This window comes from Pantherophis guttatus, chromosome 12 (assembly GCF_059756535.1).
Source record: "Pantherophis guttatus breed Tessera chromosome 12, ASM5975653v1, whole genome shotgun sequence".
Taxonomy (NCBI): domain Eukaryota; kingdom Metazoa; phylum Chordata; class Lepidosauria; order Squamata; family Colubridae; genus Pantherophis; species Pantherophis guttatus.
In genome coordinates this window covers 9,694,038-9,720,226 of record NC_142074.1, presented here as the reverse complement: position 1 = coordinate 9,720,226, position 26,189 = coordinate 9,694,038, and the positions used below count along the sequence as shown (strand labels likewise).

General features: G+C 39.4%; 1 protein-coding gene across 7 annotated transcripts in view; it reads right to left on the bottom strand.

Annotated features, from left to right (window-relative positions):
- Window positions 1-26,189, bottom strand: part of TENM1 (teneurin transmembrane protein 1) — a 1,253,741-nt gene that overhangs the window by 330,460 nt on the left and 897,092 nt on the right. For all 7 annotated transcript variants that reach the window (XM_060692076.2, XM_060692082.2, XM_060692081.2 and 4 more), the window contains one exon: window positions 3,898-4,170. In XM_060692076.2, coding sequence (XP_060548059.1) covers window positions 3,898-4,114 — 217 coding nt within the window. In that variant the 5' untranslated portion in view covers window positions 4,115-4,170. The remainder of the gene's footprint in view (window positions 1-3,897; window positions 4,171-26,189) is intronic.

Genomic DNA, 26,189 nt, shown 5'->3' with positions numbered 1-26,189 from the left:
TTAGGTAAAGGTAAAGGTTCCCGGCTCTAGGGAGCGGTGCTCATCTCCGTTTCAAAGCCGAAGAGCCAGCGCTGTCCGAAGACGTCTCTGTGGTCATGTGGCCGGCATGACTAAATGCCAAAGGAACACGGAACACTGTTCCCTTCCCACCAAAGTTGGTCCCTATTTTTCTACTTGCATTTTTTACATGTTTTCAAACTGCTAGGTTGGCAGAAGCTGGGACAAGTAACGGGAGCTCACCTCGTTATGCAGCGCTAGGGATTTGAACCGCTGAACTGCTGACCTTTCAATTGACAAGCTTAGCATCTTAGCCACTGAGCCACCGCATCCCTTACATGGTTAAAACCCATAAAACTCACATTCACTCTGTAATTGGAGTGGGAGCCATTAAGAGAAACAGTCACCTCATAATTTGGCAGTGTTCTCTCTTTCCCCTTTCTAGAATCAAGAATTACTGTAGTTATCAGATAGTTTAATCTTTTGGACACCAATAACATAAAATAACAAAATTGAAGGGAAGATTTCAATAAAGGGTCCAAAACATCTCACTTTCAAACAATGTCCTCTATCAGAAATTATCTTTAAGTTGTAACAACAAGATGAGAGGCAGGAAAAGGTTAATCTTCTCCAATTTGGTATTGTTCATGTAAAAAAGAAAAGTAATGGAGTCCCTGTGGGTTTTATTCTGCTAGAGGTGTGGGGGCCTAGAGGTGTGGGGGCCTAGTGGTGAAGATGCTCACCTCCCACTTGGAAGGTTGAGAGTTCAATCCTTGGTACTGGCAAATGTTTCTCTCTTAGGGCACAAAAAGATAATATCTGCTGTGAATTCCGTGTAGGCTTCAGGAAGGGCATCCAGCCAGTAAATGCTCAGCTCCACCCAGTCACCCCAACTCCACCCTGAATCAAGGATTACAAGGTTGTAAAAAGAAAAAAAAGTCATAGCCAATTTTAGTGGGTGATGGTCATCTTCCTTTCTTTCCCCCATAAGTAACTAGTTATAGTTTGGGTTGCAAATACCCCATTCCAGCATTCCAGGTCGTGATAATATAAATCCCACCTACGCTTCAGTCTTGGGCTCTGGGTAGGATAAAAAGGAAAGAAATCAGAGATAATTTAAATCCTTTGGGTTAAGACTACACACACACACACACACACACACACACACACACACACACACACATTATGATCCTCTTTCATTAAATGCTTGATTGGTGGTTCAAAGGTACTCTTTTAATGTTTATATTGGCATTTATAATTGTATATACATTTAGCTTGGCTAGTTTTAAATGCTACTTGTAAATCACGCTGGGAAAATTTTTACATTTTAAAGGAAAAATTCTTTTTTCCCATTTATTTGTATTAATTCAATCTTAGTTTCCTTCATAGTGATAAGTTTCTAACAAAAGCTTCTGCAGAGCTGCAATTTATCATGCATCGAGCACTCCAGAAAAAAACAAAAACAAAAAAAAAACCAACAACCAGTATTTGATTTTCTGCAACACTTGTATAGAATGTTAACTTAAATAATGGTCTCCCAATAAATCTATTCTGTATTCAGTGTCATTTTTTTAAAAAGGTGCTGACAAACCAATGTGATAGAAATCAGCTAGGAAAACAAAAAGCAATCCTCTTTTTAGAAACACATTTCAATGTTTTCTCAAAACAGAAGATGAGATACAAAAATCTCTTTCAAGTAGAGAGTGTAGATCAAATAGAATTTTTGCACCTTCTTTTAGTGGAAAAATATCATGCCAAAAGCATATCAATATTGGTGGCAGCAGAGCCTCAGATAGAAAGTCCATACAGAGAGTGGTAAGGACAGCTGAGAAGATTATAGGAGGCTCTCTTCCCATTATTCAGGATGCTGCTTATAAGCGCTATGTGCTTAGAGCTCAAAGCATTGTTAGAGACCCCACACACCCACTTCACAATCTGTTTCTGTTGCTCCCCTCTGGGAGGAAGTTTTGAAGTATTTCTAGCAGGACTACCAGATTCTGTAACAGTTTTGTTGCCATCCATCTGGTAAACTCGCAAGATTTGTTTTTCTCGCCATGTACATATATACATCCAAACTAGACTGTGTTGTTCCTCTGGGTCATATAATATATCGAGTATATGCATAATTTTCTATTTATTTATTTATTTATTTATTCTTTCATGGTTATGTAGTATATTGGAGGTGATGACCTTTTGAGAGCTGTATGCAATGAAATTTCATTTTAATGTATGCCAAATTTGGTGTACATTCAAAGTTATATTAAAGATTCTGTTCTGTTCTGTTCTGTTCTGTTCTATTCTATTCTTACTATATATATTCATAATTTTCTTTGCCTGCCAGGATCTTCTGAAACAAGGTATTGTTTGAACCAGTGGTGTAAAAATCAACATTACAAAATAATCAAGACATTATCCAAACAAGACAAAATAATAAATACAGAATTGTATTCAAATTCATAGAATTCTTCATTTCCTTTGAGAACATGATAAAGATTGAATCAGCCTGACCTTCCATGGGATACTATGACTGGGAAGATTCTAATCCTAACAGTTAACAGTAACAGAGTTGGAAGGGACCTTGGAGGTCATCTAGTCCAACCCCCTGCTCACGCAGGAGACCTGTACTAGAGATTCAAACCGCTGAACTGCCGACCTTTCTGATCGACAAGCTCAGCGTCTTAGCCACTGAACCACCTAGTCAGGTTAACTAATTAACTAATTAACTAACGTAACAAGCCTTGAGGACTAGTAAAGAACATGGAATCGTGGGGTTGGAAAGAACTTCAGAGGTCTTCTAGTCCAACCTCCTGCTCAAGTCATGAGGCCTTATACCCTCCCAGTCAAATGGTTGTCCACTCTACTTTTGACAATGGATGGCACACCCATCCAGGAGGGAAGGTTTCCATTGAACATTAGTTAAGCAAATTAGGAGTTTTGTAAGCAGGCTGTAGATGTTCTCACAAAATCATCAAGCAGGGAGAAGGGATGCCCATTCTCAAAAAGGTTGATGTGCACGGTAGGGCTAACGATCAAAATGAACGTTTGTCAGAAGGGAAACTACTAAAGATGATCCCTGCCAGCTTCTTGAGCTCTGAGATTCAACTTTGCCACCCTAGCTTCCATTCCCGTTTTTCTAGATAGATGTCCATGCTTCCCAAGAACGCCCTGAGCTGCAACATTGTCTAAAAATGCAATTGGACTATCAGAGGTCTGTGGCAGCATTCTTGCATATAACTTTAACCCTAGAGGCTGGCAACTTTTAGCATAAAACTGAATCAGGCGCTCAGTATGATTTGGAACAGAAAGCAATTTCCACAGGTGATCATGTAAAATATAGTGGTACCTAGGTACTCAACTGTTTTGAAACTCATCAAATGTGATACTCAATGCATTTTAATATGGAAATTTTGTCCCGCACTCATTGTTTGGTTAGAGTGGTGCAGTGGCCTAGAGGTGGAGCTCTCGCCTCACAATCAGGAGGCTGCGAGTTCGATCATAGGTAGAGACAGATATTTCTCTCTCTGGGCACAATGAGTATATATCTGCTGAATATAATTCTGCATTGGCGACAGGAAAGGCATCCAGCCAGTAAACATTCAGCTCCATTCAGTTGCCCAGACTCCACCCTGCAAGGGATTATGGGGTCATTAAAAGATGATGAGGACTCATTGTTTGTTTTGTATTCAACACATAGACAACACAAGCACTTGTTGGTGTTGGCTGCCTTGTGACTCACTACTTTATTCCTTATGGGAAATATTTGTTTGGTATTCATCATTTTTGGTACTCATTGTACCTCCTGGAACCAATTGATGAGTACTAAGGTACCACTGTACAAGAAGAAAAACTATTGAGGTTAATGTGGACATACTACTTGTCACAACATATGGTTCAACGTACCTTGAGTGGATTCATCAACTCCTTTTCCTGTTCGGTTATGGCTGTTGTAATTGAGTCTGAGATCTTGTCCAAATTCATTTAGGGTTTCTCTCGACTCGTAGGACTGTCTTGCTTTTCTCCCATCTTCACTTTCGTCTGAAGAGCTCGTATAAGCTAGATCCATTTCATGCTTAGCTTTGGATAGGGGCTGGTAAGGTTTACAGTCCATCTGCTCCATTTTTGATCCAGCAAGGTCATGAAAACAACAGAGTAAGGCTTCTTAAAGTTATACACCTGGAAGAGACAAAAACAGTGTAAGTCTCAAGCGATTTTTGTTTATTTGATTCGATTTTGAAGCCGCCCAACTCCTCAAATGACTACGGGCAGCTTGCAATTAAAAATCAACATATATAGAAAGCATATGTGGAATATATCATGACCAGGAAATTACACTATCTCAATAAAAAAAATTATAACCACAGGCACTCTACAACTATCTTATCCTAAAGCTTGGCAGAACCAATGGTGTAGTTTCCATGATTTTTCTAATGATAAATGAGAGGTGATTTGTCTTGTCCATTCAGCTAAAGAAAATACAAGAAGATAACAGTGCATAGAAATAATGTAGCTTTTAATTATTAGGAAAGAAATAATATCAGTAAGACATCCTCCACTAGGAAATGACTAAAATGAATTAATGTTATATCAAAACAATAATGGCCCACTTAGGTTTCCCATTCTAAGCTTCCTAAACCATCTTTGATGGAACCAAAAATGAGTTTCTCTAGCAGTGTTTGTATCCTCAAAGTAATTTATGTGGCACCTGTCAGGTATGAAGAATCAGGAGCATTCATAAAGTTTCAGGATGGAAGATTTATTCAAGCCTATACACAATAATCCGGTCAACTCAAACCCCATACTAAATTGGCATCAGATAAGGGTCAATGAAATTCAAGAGGGGTTGGACATGGAAACGCTTGTGGGAACACAATGACTCTAAGCTGACAACGTGCTTAACTCCACTCTTCCAGCTCTGCCTAATCTTCTCCTACATTACCAGCATCAACTTCATTTTGACACTGGGGGAAGGGAATCGGTTCATATTGAAACAAAAGATACAGATTCCCATTTTATAAATAGGCATATTTATAATACTTATATTACATATTACTATAAATATTATTATATTACTTATATTACAATTACTATAAATATTTATAATATTTATAGTACATTAAAAAGATAACTCACATCAGGTGACATCAAGTAACATAGTTTTTCTCATTTATTTCACATTCTTAGTGAATTTTAATTTTATAGTCAATCTCTCTTTCTCTCTCTCTCTCTCTCTCTCTCTCTCTCTCTCTCTCTCTCTCTCTCTCACACACACACACACACACACACACACACACACCATGTTCACATATCCAGAGACATGTCTTGTTTAACCATAGTTCAGTGAATAAATTGCTATTGGCTTGTGCACACATCATACTAAAGACTTGCTTGGTTAAATGTATTGAGAAAATGAGGACAGCCATGGATAGTGAAATAATTTTGGTTCAAGTTTCTTCTTCTGAGTGATCTTCTGAACATTAACAGTGACTGATAATACATTTTTTCTGGCTGCTAATAAAAAGTATATGTGTCAAGAAAAAAGGAGAAAAATCATACTATTTCAGTTTAAAGCCTAATCTATATAAAGGGCAAAAACTTTAATCTATCCTAATCATTGGAAAAATTTGCATTATTTTAATGGCCCTCCTGCATATTCCTGCACTAAATGTAAATTACTGGGGGAAAGCAAGATTCTTTATGGAGTATATTTTTTTTAAGTTGGAAGGAAGGAAGGAAGGAAGGAAGGAAGGAAGGAAGGAAGGAAGGAAGGAAGGAAGGAAAGGATCGGAAGGAGAAAGGGAAGGAGAAAGGAAGAAAAGAGGAAAGAGAGAGAGAAAGAAAAAAAAGAGAGGAAGGAAGGAAGGAAGGAAGGAAGGAAGGAAGGAAGGAAGAAAGAAAGAAAGAAAGAAAGAAAGAAAGAAAGAAAGAAAGAAAGAAAGAAAGAAAGAAAGGGAACCAGGAAGGAGAGAAGGACAAAGGAAGATATATATCTACCAGATCAAATCAGTGCACTGCAGCACAAAGGCCTCTTCATTCTACATTGTTCAGGTTGCATCCTTTGAATATGTATAGGACCTTTCCTTTATCTTGTGTTTGTGGGTGGGGTGGAATCCTTTTCCTTTTGAAATCCTGGCTTATAATCTAAAAATTAACCAAGTGCAATACAGTAGTTGCCAAAGACAAAGAGAGAGGAAAGCAAATTCCAGTTGAATATTAGGCAAGAAAATTCCTAACCATAAGATCACTTCCACAGTGGAACCATTGGCCAAGAAGATTTAAGAGTCAGCTTCAACTGATAGTCATCTGTTGAGGATGCCCAGATAAGCAGGGGTTAATACCAGACAAATAATCAAGCAGTAAACAATACCCTAATCAAGGAACAACGTAGACAAGCAATCAAGCAGTAAACAACAATTCAATCCAAGAACTACCAAGGAGAAAACATCTCCCCCACCAACACTGATAAAGCAAGCCACAAGTATATAAAGAGACAGCAAACCTCACTCCCTTCCAGCATTGATGATGTTACCTAGTTGGGTAATGAAAGGACTACAAGAAAACAACCAACCTCAAAGAGCACCAAGGACTCCACAGTTCAATTCTTCTCCTCTCTGGACATTTTAGTTATATTCCTACATAGAGCAGGGACTTGGACTCGATAAATTAGATTGCCTTTCCAATTCTTTGATGCTGTATCACAGTGATGGCTAACCTTTTTGCCGTCGCGTGCCAAAAGTGGGAAGAGTGTGGTGGGGAGGAGTTGCGCACGCATGTGCCCACACTCATAATTCAATTCCCCCCCTGCGCCCCACCCCACACATGCGTGTGCAACGCCCCACTTCGCATTCCCACTTTTGGCACGCGACGGCAAAAATGTTACTGGTGGGCCCGGTAGGCCCATTTTTTACCCTCCCCAGGCTCCAGAGGCTTTCTTGGAGCTTGGGGAGGATGGAAAGGGCCTTCCTCACCGCCCTGGAGGCCCTCTGGAGGCTGGAAAAGGCCCGTTTCCTGAGTTCCGGTGGGCCCGGAAGGCCCAAAAATCAGTTGGCCGGCGTGCACATGCATGCTGGAGCTGAGCTACAGCAACCCTTGCGTGCCCACAGATATGGCTCTGCGTGCCACCCATCACGGCTGTATTAGCTTTAAGGAATGCCAAAGCAAAGCAGAAAAAAAATCTGATTCTTTACTAGAAAATTATGACTCACAAACTTGGGACAAATGTTTTTTTCTAGACCTGCTACCTTGAGTTTCTTGGCATTATAAAACAAAACATCTATAAAATGACAATATCAACAGCATATAAGGACAATTTGTTTAAGATGTTTTACAGGTGGCATCTACCCCCGGCACGGATAGCCAGAATGTTCAAGAACAAATCGGAGAAGTGTTGGAAGTGTCATTAGATTCCAGGTTCATATTACCATATGTGGTGGACATGTGCAGAAGCTAAAAGATATTGGACTAAAATCCACACATGGCTGGAAAAAATGATAAAGAAACATATTGACTTTAAACCAGAGATATTTTTATTAGGAATTGTACCAGAGACATATAATAGAGAACTGAAATACTTAATTGTGAATGTTTTAACGGCAGCTAGAATTGTATTTGCCAAAAACTGGAAAGGAGAGAAGATACCTACTGATGATGATGTTATTAAGAAAATTTTGGAATGTGCTGAAATGAGCAAATTGACATTTGAAATTAGAGAACAGGAAGATAAACATTATTATTTGATATGGGATTTATTTTATCACTGGCTAGACAACAAAGCATGGAAATGAAATATTTTGTTTTTCTCTTTGTTTTCTTTATGGGAGATAAGTTATTGTTAAATAATTGGTAAATGAGAATAATAATGTAATAAATTGTCAAATAAAAAAATGTTGGATAAGGGATTAAGCCCAAAAGATTTGTAACCGATCAATACACTTTCTATAATTGTAATGGATGATATGTTTTATGTTTTAAGTTTTGTTTTAAAATTAAAAAAAAAATCTAAAAAAAAAAACATCTGGAGGACCCCAGGATGTCACCCCAACATACATCTAGAGATAGATTTAGAGGGTCCTTGGTGCTCTCTGAGCTTAGTGGTTTTTCTTGCAGACGTTTTATTACCAAACTAAGTAACAGCATCAGTGCTAGAAGAGAATGGGGTTTGCTTTCTTTTTATATACTAGCCCTGTCAGTGTTGGTAGGAGTGATTTGATGGTTCCTTGATTTAGGCTGTTATTTACAGCTAGCTTAGAGATTTAGAGATAGACTGTGAAGATGCTTTTGGTTCATATGAGGGTTTCACTTCAGAGCACAACAACTCATCACAAAAAGGCAGATACACAATTGGCTTGCACCTTCTCAAACCATATGTGGAGATTGAGAGAAACATTTAGGAACTTGAGAGTGAATGACACCCACTCCCAATCTTCTTAATATATTTTGACAATTAACATGGGCATTGCCTATAGAGTGCATTTTGTGCGTTTCACAAAAATTCACTGTTGTGTGTATTTATTTATTTTATTTTATTTTATTACAAAAGCCGTAGCCCTTCTATCATTGGAACAGTTTGACACAAAACTCCAGGTTCCAGAAATTAGAATTGACCTATTAATTTAAAAAATGGCAGTTGGGTATTAGCCCTTGAAGAGAATACAAAAGTGGTAGTGATGGAGAATTAAAGACAGTTCTAAGCAAGACGCTGCGTTTAAGTAGAAAATTATTCCTTCAGTTTTTTCCAGCCTATCATCAAAGCAAGTGGGGCGTAATCATCTAAACAATTAGCCCCAATTTTCTTCCCCAAACCTGTTAACTCTTTTTAATGAGTTTAGGATTAAAACTGGCACATTTTGTGCTTTGGTACCTCAGAAACAAACCCCTTGCCTGGGATAATCTGTGGTTTCCAACAGACAAAATATATGACAAAGAATCAATTGAAATTTTTCCAAGAATAGATACGGTGACACAGTTTTAAAAAGGAGCAAGCTGAGATGAGGAATTTTGCTATTTGATGGGGAGGAAGAACAGCAAATGATGCTCCACACACACCACAGCCCATGTCACAAAACACAGCACCCCAATCAGTCTGAAATGTCCACCAATATTTCCCCCAATCCTACAGCAAAAGCACAAATGATAGCATATTAAACAGCAATCTGTTGCCTTGGCATTGGGGACCTATCTAAGGTAGGGTGTCCTACTCTCTCTGATTATAGGGCCAGCTTTCAGGGAACCCACGAGAGATGAAACATGAGTTCAGAGGGATGGAGATGGACATGTGGTCAAAATACTGTACTTTTCGGATTGTAAGACGTACTTTTCCCCCGCCAAAAAAAGTGGGTGAAAATTACGGGGAATGTTGCCGAAGCCCCACCCACCCACTGCCCCTCACCCTTCGGCCATTTTTGGTGTCCACGCATCGTGTTTTCGGCCTCCACACACCCCATTTTAGAACCATTCACATCACTGCCCATCACCGTGTGTCACATTTTCGGCCTCCACACACCCCGTTTCTGGCCTCTGTGCATCACATATTCGTCTGCTTCCAGGCAGCGGGGATAGGCGGCAGCAGCAATCACCGCTGCCTGGAACCGGATGAAAATGTGACGCACAGAGGCCAAAAGTGGGGTGTCCGGAGGGCAAAAACACGATGCGTGGAGGCAGCGATTGGCAGCGATGTGCTGTGGTGATTCCCGCAGCCTGGAATGGGTCTAAAATGGAGTGTGTAAAGACCAAAAATGTGATGTGTGGAGGCCAAAAATAAGACGCGTGGAGGCGGCGATGGGCTCTAGCGATCCCCGCAGCCTGGAACAGCTGATTGGCGGTATTCCGGGAGGCCGATCCAACTGCCAGTCAGTTGTTCATGCTAAATTAGGCTGCAATAACCTGCTGTTTGCTGCAAGGATGCTAGCCAGATGAATATTGATGGATGCTGGTAGGCAGAAGCAGATTTTTTTTTTCTTGTTTTCCTCCCTAAAAACTAATATGCATTTTATACTCTGGAGTGTCTTATACTCCAAAAATACAGTAGGTCATCTCTATTAAATAAGACAGAAAATATTCTGGAAGCAGCTTGGCATCCATGCTGGTTTTTATTATTCTGCTAATGTTGCAGATATTTGTAACTTCTGCCAATCAAGAAAACTTGAAAAACTTCTTCTTTTTTTAAATGAATTATTCTTGCCTGGAGGTGGATTAATGAATGCATAATACTGAGACACGATGCATAAATGAAATGGCAATATGTTGCTTGGATTCTTAAGTACACTTTGATGACACCAGTTACACAAAAACAGAGAACATTTAGATGTAATATGGATTTGACGTACTATCCTTGGAGGATGTTCGTAGTCATAAAGCACTAGGCAGATAACACATTCACATATGTAGATTTTTTTTTATCTTGACGGTAGGCAAGATAGACAACCTCTATTTTAATATTAAACTACCATCTAACAGGAAGAAAGGAACCAAGATGGAGTTTAATTTTAGCTCATAGGTGAATTAAAGCAGACTTCCTTTTAATTCAAGTGCATTTGGAAAAGAAATCCCAGAGAATGAAACAGACTCACACAAAAATGAGTAAAAAGTAGAAATGCTTTCTTTTTAAGGATATATGAAAGTAGCATATGACCAGGTTGCCAAAATCCTAAATACATTTTTGCTGAATTTAGTTGTGGCCAAGCTCTCAGTTTACAGTAATTATTGTCAACCCTATAAATTATTTTATAAAGTGAACATACTTAGCAAGGTTGACACTTATTTTAAACATAAGCATAAGGTACAGAGTTCAGATCAATCCCATATGGCAAGCCTTAAATGGCGGCACCATTAAGCAATTACTACTGAATAGGAATTCAGTCAAATAAAAATCGAACATGTATCATAGTTATCCATAGAGCAGATTGGTCAATGGTTAAAGTGCCAGGCTAGAAACTGGGAGAGTGTGAATTCTAGCTCTGCCCTAAGGAAACAGGCAATCACAAACCCATCCAAAAATGTTGCCATGAAAACAGCAGGCATTTGTCAATGATGTTTCCAGGACTCAACACTGATTTGAAGGTGCTGTTTCCAAAAGGCAAGTAGGTTTTCTTGATTTTTTCTTTTGGGAAAAAAATTGCTTCTTGGGATTGTAGTTCCACATCTACTTAGACTCTGATTCAGGTGATTTTGAGGATACAGAAAAACCCAGGGGTGGACTGCTGGGAGTTCGCAGGGGTTCGGGAGAACCTCTACCTAAGATTCTGTGCAGTTGGAGAACCCCCAAGTCCCACTCCTGGATGGTCCCGCTCACCCTGCCCCACTCCTCCCAGGAGTCCCCAAGCAGCCCGTTTTGGATGTAGGTAAGTGCAGGCCGCGCGCGGAGGCTCAGGGAGGACAAAAAACAGGCCTACTGGAAGAAGTTCAGGAAGGCCGGCCTCCAGAGGGCCTCAGGAGCCTGGGGTGGCTGTTTTTGCCCTCCCGGAGACTCGAAGAAAGCCTCCGGAACCCAGGTAGGGCAAAACACACACACCCCGCCATGGTACAGGAGGCCAACCAGGCCACGCCCACCATGGCCACACCCACCCCTTGCTAAAATTTTTGAGGCCCACCCCTGGATAAACCCCCAAGTTGGCCTCCATGACTCTCAGACTGCTAATGACCAGGTAACTGCTGAGAATATTCTGTAAATCCTTCCATTCCCCCCTAATCAGTTAGAACTGAAGAAGGTTCTTGGATGAGAAGCAAAACTTTTTCAAAGGAAAAAAAACCCAAGAAAGTCTATTTGGCTTTTGGAAAAAAAGCACCTTTGGGACAACCTTGAACTGGATGATTGAGAACCTCCATAGACACTGACTTGAAGCCTTGAAAAAAAATTAAAATCATATCAAACTAGGGTCGGGCAATCCAAAGGACATATACAGTAGCCAGGTGCCGAATCACAATTTTAAATGGGCTAGAAGGAGTATTTAAGGAGCAATTAAAATGACTGGATTTCAGTCCAGTCTGAACATGTTTCAATGTAATCGAATTTCGTTTCTGGCACTCATTCCTTCCTCATACATTGCCTATTTTGGGGAGAGTGGTCTCTTCCAGCAGTTATATGATTGCAAATTACATATAGTAATTTGTACTGCCTGACATCTTGCCAATGTCTTATTTATTGGACTGCTACAATTTGGAATCATACAATGGATTGACAAAACAAGCAGACTCCTGTCTAAATTAGGACATCTTTGAACGAACTGAAAAGGACATCTGTGAATTCAACCTATGGGTTCTCCAGGCAGAAGCTCATAGTTGGAATTCTCTGAATCTAGACATTCAGCGGAGGATGCTAATGCTGTGTTATGCTAGCTGCAGATGTTAGCATCTATTGTATGCATATATACATAGATCTGACAATCTTATTTAAGAAGGCAAGGATATTTTAATGGCACCCCTTTAAAGGCAAATTCCAAATTACCGTTTCCTCAGAGCTGTCATTATTCTGGATGTCTATGGAGATTCTCAATCATCTAGGTCATGGTTGTCCCAAAGATGCTTTTTCCAAAAAGGCAACTGGCCTTTTTGGGTTTTATCCCTTGAAAATGTTTAGCTACTCATCCCAGAAGTTTCTTCAGTTCTGAAGAAGTTCAGTTTAGTTCTTCAGAAACTGAAGAAGCTTCTTGGATGAGAAGTGAAATGTTTTCAAAGGAAAAAAACCAAGAAAGTTCAGTAGACTTTTGGAAAAAAGTACATTTGGGACATTGTTCCAGATGTTTATAATGTATACATTCTGAATGTCGCAATTCAGAATCAAATAGCTTTGCGATAAACAGGGGATCCTCTTTATTTATTATTTATTATTATTATTTTATTTGATTTATATGCCGCCCTTCTCCGGAGACTCAGGGCAGCTTACAATGCGTTAAGCAATAGCCTTCATACTTTTGTATATTTATACAAAGTCAGCTTATTGCCCCCACAAACTGGGTCCTCATTTCACCTACCTTAGAAAGGATGAAAGGCTGAGTCAACCTTGAGCCTTGGAGAGATTCGAACCAGCAGTAAGTTGCAGGCAGCTGTGTTAATAACAGGGTGCTTAGACCACTGTACCAGCAAGGCTCTTCTTTATATCACCGTATTACAAGGGATGGAAAGCCTAACTTTTAATTGCCAGGTGGGGACAAGGAAATGGTGATCCTGCCGTCTACAATTCCTGTTAGCCTAACTCAGCTCAGGAAATGATGATGGATGGATATTAGTAAATTTAGCAATATCCAAACAGCTAGTTGCTCAGTTTTAACATAGCCAGAGGTGGTATTCAGCAGGTTCTAACCAGTTCTGGAAAACCGGTAGCAGAAATTTTGAGTACTTTGGAGAACTGGTAAATACCACCTCTGACTGGCCCCACTCCCATCTATTCTCTGCCTCCCAAGTCCCAGCTGATTGGGAGGAAATGGGGATTTTGCAGTAACCTTCCCCTGGAGTCGGGTGGGAATGGAGATTTTACAGTATCCTTGCCCTGTCACGCCCACCAAGCCATGCCCACCAAGCCGTGCCATGCCTACCAAGCACGCCCACAGAACCGGTAGTAACAAATGTTGAATCCCACCACTGAACATAGCTATTAACTTACAGCCACAATTCTCAACATAGTCCTCAATTTATGACCACAATTCAGCCAAAAATTTATATTGCTAAGTGAGACCGTGGTTAAGCAAGCTTTGCCCCAACTTTTATTGCTACAGTTGTTAGGTGAATCACTGCAGTTACAGGTGAAACTCGAAAAATTAGAATATCGGGCAAAAGTTCATTTATTTCAGTAATGCAACTTAAAAGGTGAAACTAATATATGAGATAGACTCATTACATGCAAAGCGAGATAGTTCAAGCCTTGATTTGTATTAATTTTGATGATTATGGTGTACAGCTCATGAAAACCCCAAATTCACAATCTCAGAAAATTAGAATATTACATGAAATCAATAAAGTTCATTTATTTCAGTAATGCAACTTAAAAGGTGAAACTAATATATGAGATAGACTCATTACATGCAAAGCGAGATAGTTCAAGCCTTGATTTGTATTAATTTTGAAATAAATGAACTTTTGCACGATATTCTAATTTTTCGAGTTTCACCTGTATAACAGGTTGTTAAGTGAAACTGGCTTCCCCTTCATTTTCATTTCATTTCATTTTATTTTATTTATATACCGCCCTACTCCCAAAGGATTCAGGGCGGTGAACAGCCACAAGATAAAACACATAAATACAAAATTTAAAAGCAAAATAAAACCGAATTAAATAATTTGGCCCAAGACAGATTTAAAACACCCCAATAATTTAAAACAGACTAAAATGTACATTTTAGAAAGGGAAAAAAGGGAAAAGATTAGGCCAGGCCAGCCTGATGGAATAAAAAGGTCTTAAGAGCACGGCGGAAGGTGCGCAGATCCGGGATCCTCCGTATCTCCGGGGGGAGCTCGTTCCAGATAGTAGGTGCCCCCACAGAGAAGGCTCTCCCCCTGGGGGCCACCAGTTGACATTGTTTGGCCGACGGCACCCGGAGGAGCCCCTCTCTATGAGAGCGTACCGGCCGGTGGGAGGCTATTGGTGGTAGTAGGCGGTCCCGCAAGTACCCAGGTCCTGAGCCATGGAGCGCTCTAAAGGTGGTAACCAAAACCTTGAAGTGCACCCGGAAGACCACCGGGAGCCAGTGCAGTTCGCGCAGGAGAGGTGTTACATGGGAACACCTTGACTTTGTAGCAATAGCAATAACACTTAGACTTATATACTGCTTCTCAATGCTTTATAGCCCTCTTTAAAAAATGTTTACAGAATCAGCCTATTGCCCCCAACAATCTGGCTCCTCATTTTACCAACCTCAGAAGGATGGAAGGCTGAGTCAACCTAGATCTGGTCAGGATCGAACTGCTGGCAATGAGCAGCGAGCTAACTTGCAATACTGCATTCTAACCACTGCGCCACCACGACTTTGTTCGTCAGAAGGTCGCAAAAGGTGATCACATGATCCTGGGATACTGTAACTGTCATAAACATAGGCTAATTGCCAAGCATTCAAATTTTGATCCTATAACCATGGGGATGCTGCAATGGTCATGTGAAAAATGATCGCAAGTCACTTTTTTCAGTGCCGTTATAACTTTAAATGGTCACTAAACGAATGATTTGAGGGCTATCTGTAAATGAAAAGAGGAACCTTTCATCTTAAGCATCCTTGAGGTTGGGATCCAATGACAAAGCATGTCAGATAACATCAACACACAAATACCACAAGTTCTTTATGCGCAGCCTTCGGGTTGCAACAGGGGTGTCCAACTCAAGGCCCATGGTCCAGGACCACCTTGGAAACAGCGAAGGACTGGCCCATGGTGCCCAAGCTCCGTTTTTGCTGGCAGAGGTGCTTGGGCCATCACAGGTGCCCCCTACACAAGTGATGTCCAGCTGGCCATGCCCACCCTGGCCCCCTGAGATCAAACACAACCCTGATGTGGCCCTCAATGAAATTGAGTTTGGCACCTCTGGGTTGCAAGATGGAAAGGCCACATCTGAATGAGGTTATTGCCCTCTTCTATCTTTTGGCTTCTCTGCAATTCCCCAAATCTCTCACCACTGGTCGTGCTAGTTTGGCTGCTAGGGATTCAGCAGCGTTTCCCCCAATATGATATTGATTTTGTCACCAAAAGAAATATACTTTTTAATCAGGACATCCGTTAACAGAGTTTTAAGTGCCCTTGAATTAATGGTGCCATTAAGACTCTATCTCCCAACCCTTCGTAATTTCTATCGGTGCTGATTTCCGGGGGATGAAAGCTGAAGTAATTTAGCTTGGATTCAGCCTGCCACCTTTTCTCTTTAGTGTTATAAAAGAGATTCAGGTTGGTTCCCTGAATTCTACAGAGACACAAAGAGACAGGCAGACGGAAAATGCTTCTTGAAAATCAGAATCCTTTTGTATAGAATTCAACCGGCCACCATCCTCACAATACTAACAATACAATGAGAAGCACTTGTTTTGCCCAAACTGTCTTGTCTGGGAGACAAAATGTTATTTACCTGCTTTTCTAGTCCATGGACATTCAAGGCAACTAACCAACCATACAAAAACAGGAAATAACAAATTAAAAACACAGATTAAGACCTACAGGAATCCTAACATCTGTTAAAACCTGGGGGAAGAGCTGGGTCTGGTCTAGGTGATAGGATAAAGGGGGACAAATGCAATTTGCAAAGGTGCCCTTTCCTTCCTCACCCCATACCAGAAAGTTGGGGCTTTGAAGAGCATCATCATCATCATCATCATTTGTAAGCTTAAGACAGGAAGTTTATAACAGGTGGGAGAATCCCTTAAAGAGTCAGGTCCTTGACCAGGTGTATCCAACGTGTCTAAAGGCCACATGCAGCCATGAACAGCTAGTAATGCGGCTTGTAAAGATTGTAAACTTTTAACATTATTATGTGAACTTGTATTATAAATCTATATTTGTGATGGCGAACCTATGGCACGCGTGCCACAGGTGGCATGTGTAACCATATCAGTGGGCACGCGAGCTCAGCTCTGCCAGCTGATTTTCGGGCCTTCTGGGCCCACCAGAAATAGGGAAACAGGCTGTTTCCTGCCTCCGGAGGACCTTGGGGTGGGGAAGGCCCATTTTCTCTTTCCCCAGCCTCCAGAGCCTTTCTAGGGTTAGGATGGGACTGGAAGTTGGCAAACAGGCCGTTTTCGGCCTCCGGAGGGTCTTCGGGTGGGGGGGGGAGGCTGTTTTCACCCTCACCAGATTCCTAGAAATGCTCTGAAGGCAGGGGAGAGCAATAAACGGGTCTACCATGCTATCGCATGCAAAGAGTGGGGGGAGCAGGGGTGGTTGCGCATTCATGCGCAGGGGCAGGGCGCAAAGAATTATGGGTGTGGGCACGTGCACGTGTGACCCCCTTCCCCCCCGCTCCTGGCACGTGTTGACAAAAAGGTTAGCCATCACTGATCTATATTATATATTTTATACAATAGATAATATAAAAGAGACATGGTGGCGCACTTCAGTATTGCAGGCAAACTCTGCCCACAGCCTGGAGTTCGATCATGATTGGTTAAAGGCTGACTCAGCCTTCCGTTCTTCCGAGTTCGGTAAAGTACATGTGAAGAAGAAAAAAAGAAACTTTGACCTTGGTTTTGTTGATCAGAAAGATTTGTCATAGAAATGGCTAGTTTTATATTAATGTGTAAAAGCAAAAAGTTGAGGTTGGAGTGTGCTTATCTCGGGCTGTGCTAAGGAGAGTTGGAAGTCAATGCCCCCTGTTCTTTCTTTTTCTCTTTCCCCTTGTATCTCACACCCCCTTTTCCCCGCTCCCTTTCCCTCCCTTAATTTCCTATTTTCTTTTCTTTTTTTGTATTTTATATAATAAAATAAAAATGATAAATTAAAAGAAAATGAGGTTCAGGCAAGCCAAAAGGTTAGACACTCATGCACTGAGGATGTTGCTTAGTTTGGGTAATGAAACCTCTGCAAGAAAACCACCAAGTTCAGAAAACACCAAAGACCCCTCGTTTCAACCCCAAGCTACAAATATTCTCCTCTACTAATGCCTGTCTTTTCTGAATTGTTTACTGCTTCAAAACATTAATAGAGGTTTCACTGGCCTTACCAGCTGATAAAATCCTTTTTTCTTACTATTACTTCCTCTTTAAAATGTCAAACTGTCTTTGGAGATGTAGATGACAGGGTAGAAATACAGATTAAAACTAAGCAGGTCTTAAAAGTAAACAATATTTGGATAGAAAATTGTCTTATTTGTGTTGCTTCAAGAATCCTGAAAGAAGATATGTCATCACCATGGTTTAAATCACAATATTAATTGGGGGATATACCTTTGAAGTTATTATCCTTTATTTTGTCAAGCAAGTTCTAGACTACATATTTGGAATAAACCTGCCTCATTCTATTTCAACTGGGATTCCATATACAAGCAATTCCATTAGGCAGGTTGGACATCATTAAGCAAACAACACTTGTCCAGTTGCAGTATGTGTAACAATTTGCCATACAGCAGTCAAAAACTGCTTAAGATCACAGTGAAAGGACAAATCTGTTCCTACCCTAATTACTTATGATGCTATAGGAAGGTCTGGGTAAAATGGACCTCTCAACTGATTTTGTATTGATCCCCTGTTCAAACAAGATGACACATCACTGTATCACTCTTTCTGCAAAATAGCAATCCTGTTTGTCTCCCCTATTTTTTAAAACACCTGAAAAGTAGGCTAGACTGAGAAATTAAGGGGTATGAATCCAAGATAATCTCAAATACCAGTCCAAAACAGATTTGAGGTTGGCAATCCTCAGATATTATTCCAATGCTGTAATATCCCACATGGGTTCTTAACTGTTTCAAGAAAGTGAGGGGTAGGAAAATGGCTGAACTTAGATGTTTTCTGCAGAAAAGAGAAGGACTAGGGGTGACATGATAGCAGTCTTCCAATATTTGAGCGGCTGACACAGAGAAGAGGGCATTGAGTTATTCTGCAAAGCACCTGAGGGCAAGACAAGAAGTAATGGACAGAAGCCCATCAAAGAGAGATGCAACCTAAAACTAAGGAGAAACCCTAGCAGTTAAATACTAAGACGCAATTAGAGCAATTAATCAATGGAATGGCTTGAGTTCAGAAGTTGTGGGTGTTTCATCGCTGGAGGTTTTAAAGAAGAGATTGGACAGCCAGTTGACCAGGGCCTCCTGTTCAAGCAAAGGATTGGACTAGAAGACTATCAAAGGTCATTTCCAATTCTGCTATTCTGTATTCGGTACAAAACCCATCATCTCCAACCATGATGAGCAAGAGCTAAGAGTTGGAGCCCAACAGTTCAGCTGGAAGGGCCTATGACGCGCTCAATGGCCAAACTGATTAATGGCATATAAAGGCAGAGATTTATGTAATGGTAGTTAATACTCTGACGATGTCAGCAGATGGTTGACGAAAGCTTAGTAGAATAAAATTTTCATTATTTTAGTTCCAGCGTTCGCACAATGTCTGTTTCTTTCTTTACAAATATATCTGGAACTCGTATTTTTAGAATAGTTTGGTTGCCTGCATATTAGGCAGTTGTATTAACCTCTTTATTTCTTTTATCAGCAAATATAAATTTGGTATAAAATGGTTTGTCGTGAATGCGACTGCTTGAGAGCTCCTGGATTGGAGCTGAAAGGCGAAAGAGAAACAGTATGCTCGCTCCCATATTGGGGTAGACCAGGTGCTTCAACAGAAAAATATATATATATATATATATATATATATATATATATATATATATATATATATATATATATATATATATATATATTTCCCTCTTCATTAAATCGCTATTTCTTTTCTCAAGTAATTGTGAACTACGTATTAGTAGCACCTCTTTTCTCCAGTGCTCCAAAAATATGTCATTCTGTATCTCCTGGGGAAACTTTCTGAAAAACCAAAGAGGAAAAAAAAAATCATGTTATTAAGATTTTATGGAAAACTTCAATTTTATGGAACATTGGCTCTAAAAGAAGAGAAATGTCAGAAGGCTGCAAAAGGCAGCATTATAAACCAGCATCTTCAAATTCACCACAAGACGTCTGACAGAGCTAGACTTCGGAATGAAAGATGATGGATTTTAAATTAATGATATCTTAGAGGTGAAGGCTGAGTTCAGCAGGCAGAAATGTGTTCGGTCCAGGTCTGGCTTCAGGGAAAGGCCAATTTGGTGTGGAAAGAATGGAGGAAGAAATTCAGTCATGACAAAGGAAATAGCTAGAATCTTTTCCATCCTACAACAACCATCTAAGGGAGAATCTGGAACCTTTCTTGAAATAAAAATAAGAACAGCCTCTCCTCCACGCAAACAATTATATCTTGATCTTTCGGAGGCAGAAGAATTATTACAAATTGGGTAAAGCATTTGATAATTTAGTGAAAATATAAGATAGCATGAGATTACAATAAACATCTAAGAACAGATTTGAGTTAGAATATTTTAAGGCTTCTGGTAGTCCTCAACTTACGACTATAATTGAGACCCACATTTCTGTTGCTAAGTGAAATCATTGTTAAGCAAATGTCCCATTTTACAACTTTCTTTCACTTTCGCAGTTGTTAAGTGAATCTCTGCAGCGATTAAGTTACTAACATGGTTGTTGCAGTTGTTGCAGCTGTTAAATTACTAATGGTTACTAACAACTCAAATGGTTGTTGAGTGAATCTGGCTTCACTCAACATTGACTTTGCTTATTAGATGGTCACAAAAGGGGATGACATGACCTAGGGACATAGCAACCATCACAAATAGGAATAAATTGCCAAGAGCCTGAATTTCGATCACATGACCATATGGATGCTACAATGGTCATAGGTGTGAAAAATGGTCATAAGTCACTTTTTCCAGTGACGTTGTAACTTTGAACGGTCACTAAATGAACTGTTATAAGTTGAGGACTACCTGTGTATTAGCTGATCCAGACCTAGCTCAAAAGTAGATTATATTCTTTGCATGCAAAAAAACAAACAAACCCAAATTCAGTTCCTGGTCTATTAAGTCGGACTAGAAAAGAAGCCATCAGAGACGTTTCAAAGCTACTGATTGTAGAAAACATTGAGCTAAAAGGAATAACATTTTGACTAGTAACAACAAAAATCCATTTGTAATGCTCCATGGAGATCCAATGTAGTTAAAAATTAGGACAAGAGTTGAAACTCAACTACACAACCTGTTACCTTCCAACTTACTTATTTATTCAGGGGATTTTACAGGACCACCCAATTCAAACAGTATGACTCTTTGGCAGCATATGAAATCCAAACAACAAACACAGAGAAAACAACACGCCTTTAAACAAAAACAGCTAAACAATAAAATAGTGAGCAGATTACATGACATGCTTCTAAGGCAGCTGCAAACCGAATGACGGTTTGTTCTCATCAGTTTGTTGAACAAGCCACGGTGTCCCAGTTCACACATAAATTCAAAGCATAAATTATGATTTATAGCTGTGGTGCACAACATACTATGCCAGATTATAATTTAGTGCGGTTCATGAGAAACCAGACATATACTCTGCCTTAGTAAACAGTTAGTTAATCAGTGGTGGAAGTCTTGCAAAATTCCTCCAAACGTTCTCTCTATTTCCCACACTGTCCAAGTCAAATTGGCAGAAACTACTTAAGCCAATTACATTTACGAGTTCTGGACAACTGCCGCATTTCACTATAGCCTAACCAATGTAACCCACAAACACATAAAACAGCACAAGATATTTATCTTTATACGCTGTCTTTATTAAAGCACTAGTCGTATAATTTGGGAAACTAAAAATATAACAATGGGAGGAATTAGAAAGAGCCTTTTAGGCCCTTTCCAAAGGTTAGCTTTGATGTTAGCATCCCCGCCACCATCTCACACTAACCACCTGTCCCTCCAATGCTTAGCAGTACCTATCAGTGTAAGCGTGACAGGTAGTATAATTAAACGTCTTCTGCCAGAAAAATATATTTTAAATTGTGTTGCAAATTATGCTGATTTGAGCATCCTACCGGCGTTAACTTAGCAAACAAGGCCTTCAGAGGCCTTGGATCTCTGGGTGGTGTTTTTTTTTTTTTTTTCTTTTATGATGTACCATATTTTTTGGACTATAAGACACACTTTTTTGTCTCCCAAAAGGGGGCAAAAATGTCTGCACGTCTTATAGACCGAATATTGCCAAAGCCCTGCCCACCCGCTGGCCATTTTTTCGGCCTCTGCACGTCCTGTTTTCAGGCCTTTTTTCGGCCCATTTTCGAGGCTTTTTTTGGCCTGTTTTAGGGACTTTTTGGCCCTGTTTGGGGAGCTTTTTTGGCCCATTTTCAGAGCTTTTTTTTTTGGCCCATTTTTGAGGCATTTTTTTTGGCCTGTTTTTTTAAAAAAATGGGCTGAAAAACACCTCGAAAATGGGCCAAAAAAAGCCTCAAAAATGGGTCGTAAAAGCCTTGAAAACGGCCCAAAAAAAGCCGCAAAAATGGGTCACAAAAAGCCTCGAAAATGGGCCATAAAAAAGCAACAGGAACAGGCCGAAAAAAGACTGGAAAAGGCCCTTAAAAAGGGAGGCCAAAAACTTTTTGTTGTTGTTTTCCTCTTCTAAATTTAGGTGCGTCTTATAGTCTGAAAAATACAGTTCCTTAGGTAACAAATGTGCAGCCCGCGATGTGGCCCGCGATGTGGTAAGATCTGTCCCGCGAGGCTGTCCTGGTCTATCCAATGTGAAGAGGAAAGATCAGGCCAGCGTGGCTTTGGGCTGGTCTACCCAGTGCAAAGAGGAAAGATTGAGCCAGCATGGCTTCAGCCCGGTCTTCCCAGTGCACAGAGGAAAGATCGGGCCAACGTAGCTTCGGCCCAGCCCACTCAATGCAAAGAGGAAACATGTCAGCCGTTTGGGGAGTGGCGTCAAGCTGGCTGCACCCACCCAGTTGGCCACGCCCCCTGCCCCCCCCCCCCACCCAAGGTCAACCACAGCCCTGATGCAGCCCTCAATGAAATTGAGTTTGACACCCCTGCTTTCTTTAAATAGCAAAAGACTCTTTGCTGTTTGGAAAAAAACAAGACACAAAATGGGAAATTAAAAACTCGTTAACCTGAGTGACCAGGTAGCCTTGATGAGGCAGTCCTTCTTACAGACTTAAATCCAAGTGTTTGATCTAAGCCTCACCCCAGATCAAGATCAGATGTTGTCTACAAGGGAGGTTTCTCCTCGGATAATATTATCCATGGAAAAAGGTTTTGCCTCATCAGTTCAGCAATCATACAACTGAGAAAATGAACAACAAGTGAGATATTTTGCCATCAACCTAACAAATGTGACCAACCAGGTACTATAAATTTGCTGATGTTGTTACACCCGAGTTTATGTTACACTAAAACAACTTTATAAGCAAGGGTAGGAAATTAAACCTTGTCAAGCATAGTTGAATGTTCCCACTTAACAAGTAGACTAGGAAAACTAACATAAATCAACATTTGCATCCAGTCCAATAAAGTACTTTAGATATTGTCACATTTCAGTAAGCAAAGACAAGCACATAGTTGAGTTGAATAGTTAATATCTTAGAAGACAGAAACAAATGTCTCAATTACTTTGATCACATAGAGAAACGGGCTGAATGCATCAGATGAAATTTAACAGACAAAGGTAAAAATCTTGACTTAGGAAATATAAATTAAACACAAGTAAAGAATAAGAGGCACTTGGTTTCACAAAAGTGCTGTGAAAAAAACTTAGAAGAGTAGTCAATTACAAGTCAAATATAGATCTGTAATGTGATGTGGTTGCTAAAAAGGAAAACAAAATTCAAGGCCGAATCAATAGAAGTAGAGTTTCCAGATTTTGGAAAGTAACACGCCATTCTTCATTGTCAAAATCCAAAGTCAATAGCTGAGTTGACATATGGTGCAAACCTACACTGAGACATCTACAATGAGCGAATTAAGCTATTGTGGTTTGTTCAAGAAATTGTGGTTCCATCCTGGCTTAATGTGATGTGTAAATCCAACCAATGTCTATGTTGAAAATTTTAATATCAAGGTAATTATTCATGTAATTATGCTTTCCATTGGGCAGGGGAATAATGTAAACTTTCAGAAAGCATAACTAGAGATTAACGTGATCAAGTAGAAAGTGTATAGTAACCAATCTCTGTAAGTGGGTTGAAGATGTTTGAGACTCCCAACTGATGAGGAATTAACTCTGATTCAAATAATAGGGAACTGACATGGGAAACTTAATAAAATCTGGGAAAACTACCTTCTAAGTTTTCCCCATTTTAACCAACTCTTGCTTCTTCTTGTAGTCCATCAAAGAAAGAAAAAAGCTAAGTCATGGTTGAACATTCAATATGTAGCTTGCTTTGTTTTATCATCACATAACATGTAAACCTAATTACTGCAATTTGTAAACCATTGTTTATGGTTTAGGATGACATGTAAACCCATTCATCATGATCTATTTCACTAATTATGGATAAACCAAGCCAAAACATACTTTGATGTATGAACCCAGTCAAGAGAAAGTACCCTATCAGTTGAATACCAATTAAACAATGTCCTTGGGACATAGCCACTTACTGGAGTTACCTTGGTTATATTGCATTTCTTCTCTGCCTAGCAGATTAACCAAGGAATTTTTATCCTCACTAAGTCTAAATGTTCATGATGGCAAGATAGAGATATATGTTTTCCATGTCAGCTTTCCTTGTAGACTTCTCCCTTTCCTACCAAGTATAAAATTATATTTAATACAAATCTATGTCCCTTGAAATGACAATGCCCCAACAAACTCTTTTCGAATTAACATGTCCTAATTCTCTCTCTAACATACAACAACTGCAGGGATTCTTATAAAGTATACATTGAACTCCATGATGAAGAAAGATTGGAAGACAAGTATGTCTTCCAGGTAGTAATTGCAATTCTTCAAAAACATTTCAGGGAGTTGCAGCCAAAGTCAACTGATAAGAGGGGTCAGTCAAGTTTCCAAAAAGTTTCATTTTTTTCTAATAGCCAAATATGGGCAAGAGTTTGGCAATGCTCACCAATGTAACACATACATTACACAACCCACAAAAGTGGCACTCACACATCACACAATGCCAATGCAAAACGCAAAGTGAAATCTACATCCTTCTCTGTGAGAATTCACTCACTACTCAGACTAACCAAAGGCCTTATTTGAGTATTATTAGAGAGGCAAGAGAAAAGTCTTCCCAACTATATTAACCCTTCTAAAATAAAGTACACACATAACCTCTGCAATCTCTACAAAGGCACTCAAGTTTGAAAGTACATTTTGCTATTACTACTTGTCCAGCTGTGAAACGGTGTTAGGCATCTTCAGAAACCTGTGGCTCTACAAAGATAAAGCATTTCCAACATATGCCTCTTTTTTTTTTTTTTTTTTGGTTATTTTTCAGGCTACATTTATCTTTTCTTTGGATCAACCTGCCAGTGATGTGAAGGAAAACACAGGCTGTGCATTCACCTCTGAAGGAAGAATATGTTGCTGTCAAAACTCGCAGAAAGGTACTAACTGAAGGGTTTGTCAAAATTTTCCTGCACATTATGCTGCCAAACATTGGAAACAAAAGAACATTTGTGGTTGTCTTAAGGATCCTCATCTAATTTCTTTCTTTCTTTTTTTTTTGTAAATATTTTTTATTTTTTTTTCCAAACATAAACATAAAATATAACTTTCAAGAACAGAGTCTCGATCCGGTCATAGATGGTTACCACGCTTACATTCCTTTAACAAGCTCCATTCAATTTCCCATTACATCTTTTACGGATAGAAATTCAAAACATAAAAAAACAGATTTTAACATAAAGTCTAGCATCTTCACCTAAACAAATCCATTATATCAATACAATTTTAATTTCAAACTAACTTTCGCTCATTTTTATATCTATGTATCAATCCTGATTTTATCTTGTTCTTCTTCACCTTGTATCTTTTACCATCAGTGTCAAAATAATTTTTAACAATATTCTAACCTCTTATTCTAATTATTTATCTTAAAATTTTATCACCACAAATCTTAATTTCAAATTCAATATAACTCCATTTTTATTACACTTTATAAAACAAAATTCTATCTAATTCTTAATCTTTTGACCCTTTTCTTCGAATCTTAGTATCTTAAACACACTTAAAAACTACTTATCATCTACTACAGTTTTCATGTTACACAGGTTTATCACAAAAACATGTTTTATTTAAACTAATTTCCAGCATATTTTCTTCCATACCTCCCTCTATTGTTTGGCTGTTTTCCAGCATATTATGTTTGGCTGATTCCCAGCATAGTCTCCTCCAGAGCACCAACTATTTTTGGCTAATTTCCAGTATAATCTCCTCCAACTCTCCTCCTATTTGTTTGGCTGATTTCCAGCATTTTATTGGCTGATTTCCAGCTATTATGTTTGGCTGATTTCCAGCATAGTCTCCTACAACTCTCCTGTAAATATTTGGCTGATTTCCAGCATTTTAACTAGTTTCCAATGTATTTCCTCCGAGTCTCAAACTCTTATCTAGTTGGTATCCATCCCTCTTATTTTAATTTTCTCTTACAATATAGTTATCTATTTTGTGTCAGTTTCCCAAAATACTCTTTCAAATTAATTCTCAATATATAATCATAATAATCATTTTTAGCATATATTAAATT